At 45.2% G+C, this 10,918-nt stretch overlaps 2 protein-coding genes across 2 annotated transcripts; one reads left to right on the top strand and one right to left on the bottom strand.

The window, feature by feature from the left end:
- Positions 1 to 1,374: 1,374 nt before the first annotated feature.
- On the bottom strand, positions 1,375 to 5,214 carry LOC144168911 (uncharacterized). The gene is made up of 3 exons (XM_077697907.1): positions 4,102 to 5,214; positions 3,853 to 3,970; positions 1,375 to 3,720 (listed from the first exon to the last, which is right to left on the bottom strand). The coding sequence occupies exons 1-3, from the start codon at positions 5,212 to 5,214 to the stop codon at positions 2,450 to 2,452; spliced, it is 2,502 nt and encodes an 833-aa protein (XP_077554033.1). The 3' UTR covers positions 1,375 to 2,449.
- A 198-nt stretch (positions 5,215 to 5,412) lies between these two features.
- LOC144168912 (uncharacterized) lies at positions 5,413 to 9,857 on the top strand. Its single transcript, XM_077697909.1, has 10 exons — positions 5,413 to 5,854; positions 5,962 to 6,098; positions 6,617 to 6,736; positions 6,817 to 7,015; positions 7,108 to 7,185; positions 7,330 to 7,383; positions 8,095 to 8,196; positions 8,282 to 8,347; positions 8,614 to 8,645; positions 9,701 to 9,857. Exons 1-10 carry the CDS (start codon positions 5,662 to 5,664, stop codon positions 9,803 to 9,805), a joined length of 1,086 nt encoding a protein of 361 aa, XP_077554035.1. The 5' UTR covers positions 5,413 to 5,661; the 3' UTR covers positions 9,806 to 9,857.
- Positions 9,858 to 10,918: the final 1,061 nt, after the last annotated feature.

The raw sequence follows: 10,918 nt of genomic DNA, 5'->3' as shown, positions 1-10,918 counted from the left end.
CTAAATCCTCCAGTATGGTGTCGTGCGCTGCTCATGGTCCTAATTTCAGTGAAGCCAGAACCATGAGCGTGCACACATCAATTTTTTCAGCAGAAGCGTATGGGATTTTACTGATTGTACGACACATTCTTGAAACTCAGATTCCCAATTCCATCATCTATACAGATTCATTGAGTGTTGTTCGTGCACTGTCATCGCACAAGCCCCCCAAAAACCATATAGTTAATCTTGTATTCAGCACAATCATGTCCGTGTATGCACAAAAGCATGAGCTGGTCCTCTGCTGGGTCCCAGGACATGCAGGGATCGCTGGGAACGAGTTGGCAGACGAGAGGGCCGGTGCTGCTGCACTCAGGAACACTGTGGACATTACAACGGTACCCTACACAGACCTCAAGCCACACATAAGACAACACCTGCGCAGAACATGGCAAACACACTGGGACGAACAGACAGACAACAAACTACATGTAATAAAGCCACACTTGGGACGGTACACATCTGACTCACACAACAGACACACTGAAGTCGCCTTGGGTAGGCTGCGGATAGGGCACACCTATGCGACGCACTCGTATCTGCTGACGGGATCTTCTAGACCCCAGTGCAGCAGGTGCGGAGAGGCCCTATCCGTAGTGCACATACTAATCACATGCAAGGCACTTCACACAACACGACACAAACACTTCAGAGAACTCTACAGACAACATATTCCCCTACATCCATCGTTTTTCCTAGGTGATGATGCCATTGTTTCCGTGAAACGTGTGTTTGAGTATTTGTCCGACGTCAAGTTTTTAAACCTCATTTCCTATCACGCATCATGAAATCTGGCCCTATACACCAGCCATGCTCATTGTCGTGTTGTGATTTTACTTTTGTTTTTGCTGATTTTACCTAGTGTTTAAGGTTCCACCCCTATCATCGACTATTGTTTTGGCGCTCTTTGCCCCAGTTGGCCTTGCGCCATAAACATCCAACGATCATCAATAACACATCCTCACAACTGTTCTTAAATCGTCCATCCATCTCTCTGCCCTTTTCACTTAGGGTAAAAGATGGAGCCTCTGAGCATGAGGTCCTCAGGTGAAAATGGCCATCTGGTTTCTTACTGGTTTCATCTGGTCCCGGTTATGGGTCATCTTGTTTGAAAGGGTCCCAGTTACTGGGCTTCTGGTTTCATCTGGTCCCAGTTACGAGGTATCTGGTCCCAGTAGTCAAGGGCCTGCTTTGGTACTGGTTTGAACTGGGCCCCGTTAGGGGTCAAGTGGGCCCAGTTTGGGGTCAACAGGGCCCAGTTTGAGGTCAACTGGGCCCAGTTTGGGGTCAACTGGGCCCAGTTCGGGGTCAACTGGGCCCAGTTAGGGGTCAACTGGGCCCAGTTAGGGGGTATCTGGTGCAAGTTACAGGGCATCCGGTTCCAGTTGCGAGGTATCTGGATTCCAGTTGTCACAGGCCTGGTCTGCTTCTGGTTTACTTTGGTCCCACTTAGAGTGCCACTCCCAGTTGAAGGACATTCAGTTCAAATTGCTCAAATGCCAATGTACTTTAATATGCAACCACTAATTTGTCAAAAGGTTAACAACCCATTTTACTGTTACGCAGTGGCAGAAGAGATGAGAGAAACCATGATTGAGCATAACGAGTTGATATATGAACAAGCAGCCCTAGGGGTCCCAAGAATATGACCTCCAAGATGAGTAGTAAGTAGCATTGGGAGGGACTGGAGGGGAAATTTTATGGTCAAAACCAAGGAGGGAGGGAGAGCAGATAAAGGTGAAAAGTTGGGTGAAGTTAATTCAGTCATCAGCTGATGACAATGATGCTAATAGCATCACATCGGCAATCATCGTAGGTGGGTTATAGAAGTGCTACGAGCTTTTAGAAGCAGTACAGATGAGCTAATAATTACAAGTCAAATAGCATTTAAACATTTTTTTATTTTAGAAACATGGACATGCATATATTCAAATGCGTAGATATCAGAGTACAAACATGTTAACATCATTTTACATGATGCATTCCATTCCAAGTGACTTTTTATTGTTCCTTTTCATGCATCACCAATGTAATAATAGTTGTACACAACTAAAATACTCCCTAAGTAAATTCCACCATGCTGTCAAGGTGCCAAGGAGGCTCATTTCAGTGGAAGAGACATCCATTCAGGCATCACCTACATATGTAGGCTTTTATGTTCAACATTAGCTGACCAAATACAGAAAGGGTTTTTGGACAACGCTTTAGATCGTTATTGCAGTAAAACAAAATTTATTCTGTTTCGAGCAAGAACAAAAAACAGACGCCTAACCAACACGGCTGACTAGCCTGCACACTTAGTTCAAGCACAGAAACAATGTACACATAACACTGACTACAATTTCGGACATGCAACAAAAACGACAAAAAAACAGCTACAACGAATTATACAAACTGTGACACAGGCACACTAACCCACCGACAGAGTCCTCATGGCCAGCCTCACGAAAAAAACTGCCTCATCGTGTTTTACATATATGCAAGGGGTATCGGAAGAAGTTAGCTCAAAAAGACGTCTGGCTCCCACCCTTCGCAACTTAACTATGTGTGAGCAACTGTATGCAGAGGCAGTACAAAACTGGTCTGAAACTACAAAAACTCTCACAGTACCCTGGGCATCTTTGAAAGAAATGATGTTTTTTATTTTCAAATACTCTCCCTGGCCTGTGAGCACAGCTGTGCTATCTGTCTTATAAGGCCGTGAGTACTGCTCACTATGAAACACATGCCGAGACATTGTAACTCGGTCATGCTCCTTGACAGGGCTACAGACTGTGTCACCAAGCTCGCTCTCAACAAAGGCAAGTAATTGCCCAGACAGAGCGCGTGGCTTGCTGAGAAGAAGATTACTTTGATTGTTGCTTGCTTTTGCGTTGCTTGTTTTTGACAAGAACTGTTGAGTCCGGGGGTTCGCTTGCGCCCGAAGACCGTGATAGTTCCTTGCCATCATTAGGCGCTCCACAATTTGTAAAGGAACTCGTTTAGCAGAAGTTACAAGGCGCTTTAAATTACCCATGTTACTCTCAAAGCTGAAGCACGAGTGTGCCCAGAGTGGTCCCTGAAGGAGGACGCTTTTTGGAATGTGCAGCAATTGATGGACATTAAACATCATTTGCTTTTCGTCGTACAGCTCCTCCATACCGACTACAAACTTCACCAAGCAAGTTGTGCTTTTTTCAACATCACTGCTGCTCACAGAGCTTTGCAAGAGCAGTGCTATACCTTCGACAAGTAGGGCCCAATGCTTAAAATACACGCTGGGCAGGATCCCTTCGAGGCAAGGTAACGAGAAATATAGCAGCCACTGCTGCCATTCCGCAGCCTTCCAGAACCGCCTGAGGAGAATGGACCGAGGCAAATATGACAGAATAAGGTGTGGTTTGATGCCACACAATCTTTTGTTAATTTCTGCGGTCTGGTCTTGTGACCCAATGTAATATGATCTGTCAGCACTCCCGATCCATAGGTCAGTGAGCTGTTGCGACACACCCAACAACACACAATGCATGTAATCAGGGGTGAGCCCCCAAACTACATTAAAGAAAGGAAGGTTCATCAACGGTGTCGGTCCCTTGACACCTTGTATAGTCTCCTCGGTGGCGGCTGCAATGGCCATTAGCTGCTTCGTCTCCTCGGGGTCTCTGTCGTCAGCAACAATTTTGGGAGTATACTTCACGACTTCTGTTTTTTGCACCAAAAGAAAAGCATATGGTCATGTCACCAGCATTAAAAAAACTGTGGCTAGTTAAGATATCTCAGCAGTGAACAGGGTATTACATGAATAAGATTTAGGTTTAGCTTATGTACACTTACTTCCGTCGGACTGCCCGGGATGCAAACACCATCCACAGCCATAAAAACCATTGTATCGCATCATGTTCTGCATATCCGCACGGGCTGGTGAGTCTGCACAGAGGCTGAAGCAGTAAGCCTGTAACACATGAACATAGCAACAATTTAGGCACCAGCGCATAGCACTGAACAATGAACAAAAAAACATGATGTGGGCAGCTTCCATGCACAAGAAACCATGTGAGTTAATACAAAATGTGGTATATTTACCTTTGAATGCAGCGTTTTGCCACGAGACTTCCACTCAACACTGTTGTCTGCCAACTTCTCTATCTCGCGCACAACTGGACTGAGCAAGAGCGTCATATTTGGGTGGTCTTGTCCATACCACAGAGCTGAGATCAGTATGTTCTTGTGCCTCATGTGAACAGGCAACTCATTTAGACTCAGTTGCACGGGCCAAATCGAATACTTAGAAGACCTAAACATCGGACTTCCATCAGAACTTAAGGTCAATGTTATGGCATCTCTTGAGTTCAGCTTGCTTCTGAATTCTTTGTAAAGTGCTCCATCGGTTATGTCAGACACATGCTCGGCAGCGGCACTGACTCTCCCGGCGATAGAATTGAGTCCGTCATGCAGGGCGTTGGCGACGGATTCGTCTGCGAGCAAAGCGGAAAGTTGTTGTTGTACTGGCAGCGTAATGAAGAAGTTTCCATCTGCCATCATTTGTCGGCCAGTTAGGCTCTTCGTGCACACTGAACAAGTCGCTTTCACACGATTTCTTTCCATGAGGTCGCCGGACGTTTCTGCTACTAGATTCATGCACGGAGCGCAGTAGAAATGAAAGCGAGCATTCGAAACTCCAACTCCAACGTGCTTCTTAAAAAGGTACTTAGAAGTCGGGATGTCGTGTCTGTCAAGTATGTGCACTATCAGTTTTTGTAGAGCTTCGATTCCTTTCCATGGCAGCCCAAAGTCGAGGGCGAACTTCACTGTCAGTGCGAAAATGTCCTCTACCGACAAATCGATGCTGGGGTCTTGCGGAGTCGGCTCACAATTTTCACATGACACCTGCGGCGTAAGAATATCGTCCGGTGCAGAACTTGTGCTTGCGTCACTTGTTTCGGGGTCCGTTATGTCGGCGTCGAAAATTTCCGAAGTCACCGGTGTTTCGCGGTTCCCATTTCCATCGGCGGAGTTTCCCGCCTCCGTTGCCGAAATCGCCAAAGCACTGGCCAACTCCGGGCGGCTGCCTTCACTGTCATCTCGTATAGTTGACACTGTTAGGCGTGACTGCACATTTTTTATATAGCTTTCCGTCGATTTCGGTATGTCAGCGCTATCGCCACCGGGATCCAGGTAACGCTTCCGACGATTCATATTGGCATGTAGCTTGCACGCGCACGCTGCGGTAAAATAACAACGCGACAAAGCCAAAGCGACAAAGCCCGGGTAGTTCGGCTACTGATGGCTGCTTGAGGATTGAATTGGATTGGGGGTGCTCAGTTCTTATTCGCTGTGCGGAGCATCATTCATGTAAAAAAATGTACAGTTTTATGCTTCATTTATTAGCTGTAATTGTAGGTATAACTTTCCGACGTCAAACTTGTAAACGCTATTGTAAGCGAAAAACTCTAAATTCTCAGCTCACCCACCCACCGCGCATGTTACGACTGTCTTATTCACCTAAGCCAAGCCAAAAGTCAAGCCAACCTTCTTGGTGTAAACACACGTGCCTCCATGCACACGTGCGTTGCGTGCGGTAGCTTTGTTTGTTGGTAGTACGTGAGCAAATGTTTTCGTCCCACTCTACTGCAGTCTAGCGCAATGTTCGCCGTTGTGAGATTTACGAGAGATCTCGGCAGGCTGCGCCTGCACGTCCTACCTATCAGTGATGTCAAAAACCTCGATCCCGCACACCTCAAGGACTTCAGCACAAAAGTTCTTTATTCAGCGCTGTGGACCGACCCGACGGGCCTCGATACAGGCAACTACAGTGCCCAGGTGCTGCTTCTGACAGGTAAGTGTACGAGTTTCAGCGCAATGTTGCGAGAAATTATTTGTGTTTGTACTGAAGTTATGTACACCACTACAAGCGATTTTCTTGTAACTATATTTTCTCAACAGAAACAAGAGAAGAAGCTGAGAGACGGGTAGCGGGAGGCGGGGAGAGGATTGTGATTCCTAAAATCCCCGAACTTCATGATAACCCTGATGCTACTTGCTCAGAAGATGAAGTGGTGACAGAAAAGGAAGCAAGAAAGGTTTGTGCACATTCTGAAGCGGCGAATTTCAATTAATGGGACACCAAGCATGGCACTGTGTGTCCGAGCATGCGGAGTAAGGTTGCGGCATTTCGGCTTGCTGAAATAGAAAAAAAAAAGAAAAAAGAGTGGGGAAGGAAATTATTGGTTGATTGGGTCTAAAAAATTACCCTTGCAGTCGTTTTCGGAAGCTTATTAGCAACAACGTGGCAAAATTGTCGTTGTGCTAGACAGCATCAGCATACTGACCTAGCAAGTAATCTTGTTTGGTTAAATGCATGGTGCTGTCATATCAGGTGCTCGTAAAGTGCACAGTGCACTTATGGGTACACGGCTTGTATCTCACAAGGGCACGCAGCTTGCAGTCTGTTTCAGATGCGCAACTTAACTCTGCCTTTGTGCTTTTTGGGGCATACTGACTGATACACTCCTATTTGCTGCAAACTGCCCACATTTTATTTTGTTTGAGTAACAGTTTTAATGACATTTTTTCTATCATGTCTGTTTTCTGCATGTAGGTGCAAAAGGAAAACAGGCAAGCAGCGAAAAAGTTGCAGTATCAAGAAATACTGAAGAGAAACCTGGCCAATGCAACACGCAAACACACTCAGTGCCAGTCACAACCCCTGAAACAACCCGTAAGTATCGTAATTGGCGTAGTACGTGTGTTAAATTGGATGCTCTAATTAGCGTTAACCTGCTACTTGAATTTTTCTAGTCCAAAAAAAGGCGTACACCTTCGAGCTCAACTTCCGGCAGTGAGAGCGACTCCCTGTGCTCGAGGAGGGAACTGGAGCAAGCCATTAAGGACAAAGAGAAATGGAAAAAAAGGGCTCGCCAGTTTGAAGCTGAGAAAGCTGCCCTGACGAAACAAGTGACTACACTGCAAGAATGCCTAAGGAGCGAGATTTTCAGGCGTATGAAATTTTTTTCTAATTTGTGAGACTTTCTTTACCTTTTTTGGGTTTTTGATTTTGTATGTCGTTTCCAACTTCACTCAAACATGCAGTTGAAAAGCAAGCGGAAGCTGGCAAAGGTGTGCCTGGAATTGCTAGAAGCCAACCCACGGAACCAATACGCGAGGACGGTATGAAAGACCACCTAGTTGTGCACCTTTTTTTTTACCTTTTGCGTGCATGAGTTACCAGAAATTTTTTTTATGTTCATATTTTTTGTCAGAATGTAATACCAAAGTTTGTTATAACTGTGTGCTTTGTTTGTTTTATTTCAGCCTTCCAGTGCCTCAGCCCTTCACCTTCCATTGAAATGGAGGACCCCTTTCAACGTAAGTGTCATTTAGCTGATGTTCGCATACTAGAAGTAACAATACATATGTTTTTGCCCAAAAAAATTCAGTAGCTTGCAAGACTTAAATGGCGAAGCTGTTGTAGGGGAGCATTGCCGGACACATGGTTAAGTTTCAGTATCATTGTAGTTGCAGTGCTAGTAATCGTCATATGCATTGAGGAGGTCGTTGTCATCTTCACGGCGAGTGGTAGATGCAAAGTCATCCTCAGCATTGTAGACTTCCACCAGCCCTTCGTAATTGACTCCAGGCAGCTGTAGCGGCCGGGATCTGCAAGTCTTCTTGGGAAGTAGTGGCACACTCATATCCATCTCTGTAATTATCCATAATGGCATCTAAAGATTGTGGTGGCCGCGGTGACCTCTCCCAAGCAGGTTAGCTTTCCAACTTTAGCACTAGCCCTGGACGTTTTTTTTTACGTGCATAGCACTTGAGGACCACGCTTCAGCTTTTCTTTATTTCTAAAGCCACTGCGTAAGCCGGGGACCTGACTTGGCAGTCATCACAAGGCACGTGCTTACGAGCGCTTGGTATTGTCTTGATATTTTTTCCTGCAACGGCGAACTTACTAGACAGTGCTCTTTGAATGAGCACTGCAGCATTCTTGTTTTATTTTTTACAATTTTAAAATGAATCAGTAGAATACCTGAACACACTCGTTTTAAATGCGTATCAATGTTCCACCTGCAGAGGGGCAAGATGTGTACATGCCAAAGCAGACACAAGAGGGGGCTTCAACTGCAGAGGCACAAGATGTACAAGTGCCAAGGCCAGCAGAACAAGAGGGGGCGGGTAAGTGCATATCCTGTGTTCTTCGGATGCGTACTAGATTTTCATTTCTAAGCTAATTTACGAGTGCTAATTGTTTGTTTTACAGCCGTATCAACGCTACAAAGGAGGGAAGGAGAGCTTCCATCCCACTCTTCCGCGGTGCCATGCCCTGGTGAGTTACTGGTTGAAGAGGGTTCCAGACAGTTATTGTAATTTTTGTTCACGAGGCAAGCGTAAGTGAACCAAAAGCTAATAACACATTGGAATTGTTTTATGCATCATGTCCCATTTGGAAAAATTCTGAATATACTTTGGACTAGCAGTGTGAAGACAGACACAATTTTGTTATAGCATTATGTGTCCTGGAATTCGAGCTCATGTAGGTCTTGTTGGTTTACCAAAGAGGAATTTTTTATGTGACACTTTTTCTCGTTGCAGCACAAGACTTCTCATATTTGGCCAATGGCTCAGTAAGTGGCGACTACATTTCATTGTGGCTGCTCCATAATTTATGCCGCCTTTTCTTTTTGTGTGTAACATCACATAAACAGTTTAGTAGCCTGATTGTAAATATCAGTTAGTGTTAAGAAATTCAGTGCAGTGAACCGGAGTTGTATGTTGGTGCTTCGACTAGACCACGTTTAGGGCTGCCGCCTTTATCACTGATTAAAAAACCAGCAAATGTCTCTCATCTTCAGGGTTCAACCAGTTACCGTCAGTGTGTGCGTAAAACTGAGCTCTAACTCTAACAATAGTGGCAACTCTAACAACAGTGCCTCAAAACATAAGCAGACGCCATTTTGCAATGTTCGAATAGTGGTCGTGTGTTCTCTGGGTGGTTTCAATTATTAGTGTGCATCCTCCAGTATATTTTTTTGGGCACATGCTGCCCTTCCCAGTTTTCTTAAAATTACTCAAAACATGTTTGAATGTTCAAGTGTCAGTAATTATCTTCTGATTGAGCACTTATGTTATGAAAACATACCTCTATCATCAGGGAGGTAGTTAGTGTGAGGATGCACATGTGAGATGTGTGTACTAATTCTAACTTATCGATGTCACTATCTTTTTGCTTGTGTGTGTGCCAAGACTGCATGTGTTTTCTGTCCATCTCTTTTTTTAGTTCCATCTTTCCAAAATTGTTGTCATTTCTGCTGTGCAAGCCAAGAAGATTTTGGCAAACAAAAAGCCAACGCTTGTTTGCAAAGATACCGCCCATGCGATATGGGGTCCCGAAGAGCTTGCAAAGCGGAGTGTCAGTGGCATTGTAGCCCCCCGAAAAAAACACTCCGGGGAGCTACCAAAGAAGGCCCTCAGCCCAGGAAAAGTCGACGTTATCAAAGGTAATGGGAGAAAATGGGAAAGTGGGAGAGTTGTGCATTTTGTCTGAACAGGTCTTGTAGGCCACATAGGTATTTTCTAATTACCAAAACTTGTACTACTTGTGGAACAAGACTTCGTTGGCCGGCAGCTTACATATTTCGCCTTATGTCTTCTTCAAACAATTTTGTCTTTCACTTCACAGCGACTCTGGAGTACTGGGCAAGATCTTCGGAGTGGCCAGATGAAAGAGAGCAGCAGAAGCAGCTTGCGACGAAGCAGGCGATTTGAAACATCGAAAAGATTTTAGGCGAGAAAATCGAAGATGTCGTCAAAGCTACCCGCAAGATGAAGACCGCTACCGCTGCCGTGGCCAAATAAATGTTGCCCACCCATTTTTGCTTTTTCTCTTCTCTAAAATGCCGATCGAGCCCGTGCGGTGCATCCGTGGGCAGAGATCTCGTATACTATTAGCAACTGGTCAATGAGGACCATAACCAGTTGTACTGGGACCACTAGTAACTGGTTATGATCCTCACTGACCAGTTGCTACTGGTTAAGGTCCTCGTAGAATGTAACTGGGGCTAGTTGCTACAGGTCCCAGTTGGTAGTGGTCCCAGTTGCTACTGGTTTGGCCCTACTGGTTCCAGTGGCTACTGGTTTCATCTGGGAATTGTCCAATAAACCAGTTGAACTGGAACCAGATGAAACCAGAAGGGATATTTTTCACCTGTGGTACCCTTTTTAGAAATTCACAAGACACCCATCACTGATTTTATACCACCATGGAATCTGCGCCCTGTGCTCTGTGACCTGTCTTTTACGCATCTTGATAAGAACAGGGCACCAAGAATTGCGATTCAGCAGCATTTCATGTATCTGCAGGATAAATACAGGGCTGCAGAGTTTTTCACTGATGCTTCCAAAACGTTCACTGCGGTGTCTTGTGCTGCTCATGGACCCAATTTTGAAGGAGGTAGAGCCATGAATGCAAAGACAAGTATTTTTTCGGCAGAAGCATATGGCATCTTTCTGGCGGTAAATCACATAGTTGAACATAATATTCCTAAATCTATCATCTATACAGATTCGCTGAGCGTCGTCCGTGCATTATCATCCGGAAAGTCATCGAAAAACCACGTGGTTAACCTTCTCTTGAAATCAATTATGCTGGCGTATTCTTCCAACCTTGAGGTGACTGTGTGTTGGGTGCCAGGCCACTCTGGCATCGGCGGAAATGAACTGGCGGATGAAATGGCCGCGAATGCTGCACTCCGAAACACAGTCGACATGGCAACACTACCTTACACAGACCTCAAGCCACACATAAGACAGCAACTCCGTAAAACGTGGCGAGCAGACTGCAGCGAACAGACAGACAACAAACTACATGTAATAAAACCACACTTGGGACAATACACTA

Source organism: Haemaphysalis longicornis, unplaced genomic scaffold (genome assembly GCF_048455015.1).
Source record: "Haemaphysalis longicornis isolate Haplotype H1 unplaced genomic scaffold, Haemaphysalis longicornis Haplotype H1 scaffold_2, whole genome shotgun sequence".
NCBI classification, from domain to species: Eukaryota; Metazoa; Arthropoda; class Arachnida; order Ixodida; family Ixodidae; genus Haemaphysalis; species Haemaphysalis longicornis.
This window is presented reverse-complemented; position numbering and strand designations above follow the sequence as displayed.

What these genes read in the sequence shown, in the direction of transcription:
- LOC144168911 (XM_077697907.1), bottom strand. Translation starts at nt 5,214, where the DNA reads ATGAATCGTCGGAAGCGTTACCTGGATCCCGGTGGCGATAGCGCTGAC. An exon ending in GCAAAACGCTGCATTCAAAG is followed by an intron (nt 3,971 to 4,101) that starts GTAAATATACCA and finishes CATGTGTTACAG; the next exon opens with GCTTACTGCTTCAGCCTCTG. An exon ending in TCCCGGGCAGTCCGACGGAA is followed by an intron (nt 3,721 to 3,852) that starts GTAAGTGTACAT and finishes TGCAAAAAACAG; the next exon opens with AAGTCGTGAAGTATACTCCC.
- LOC144168912 (XM_077697909.1), top strand. Translation starts at nt 5,662, where the DNA reads ATGTTCGCCGTTGTGAGATTTACGAGAGATCTCGGCAGGCTGCGCCTG. An exon ending in AATGGAGGACCCCTTTCAAC is followed by an intron (nt 7,384 to 8,094) that starts GTAAGTGTCATT and finishes TTCCACCTGCAG; the next exon opens with AGGGGCAAGATGTGTACATG. An exon ending in CATATTTGGCCAATGGCTCA is followed by an intron (nt 8,646 to 9,700) that starts GTAAGTGGCGAC and finishes TTCACTTCACAG; the next exon opens with CGACTCTGGAGTACTGGGCA.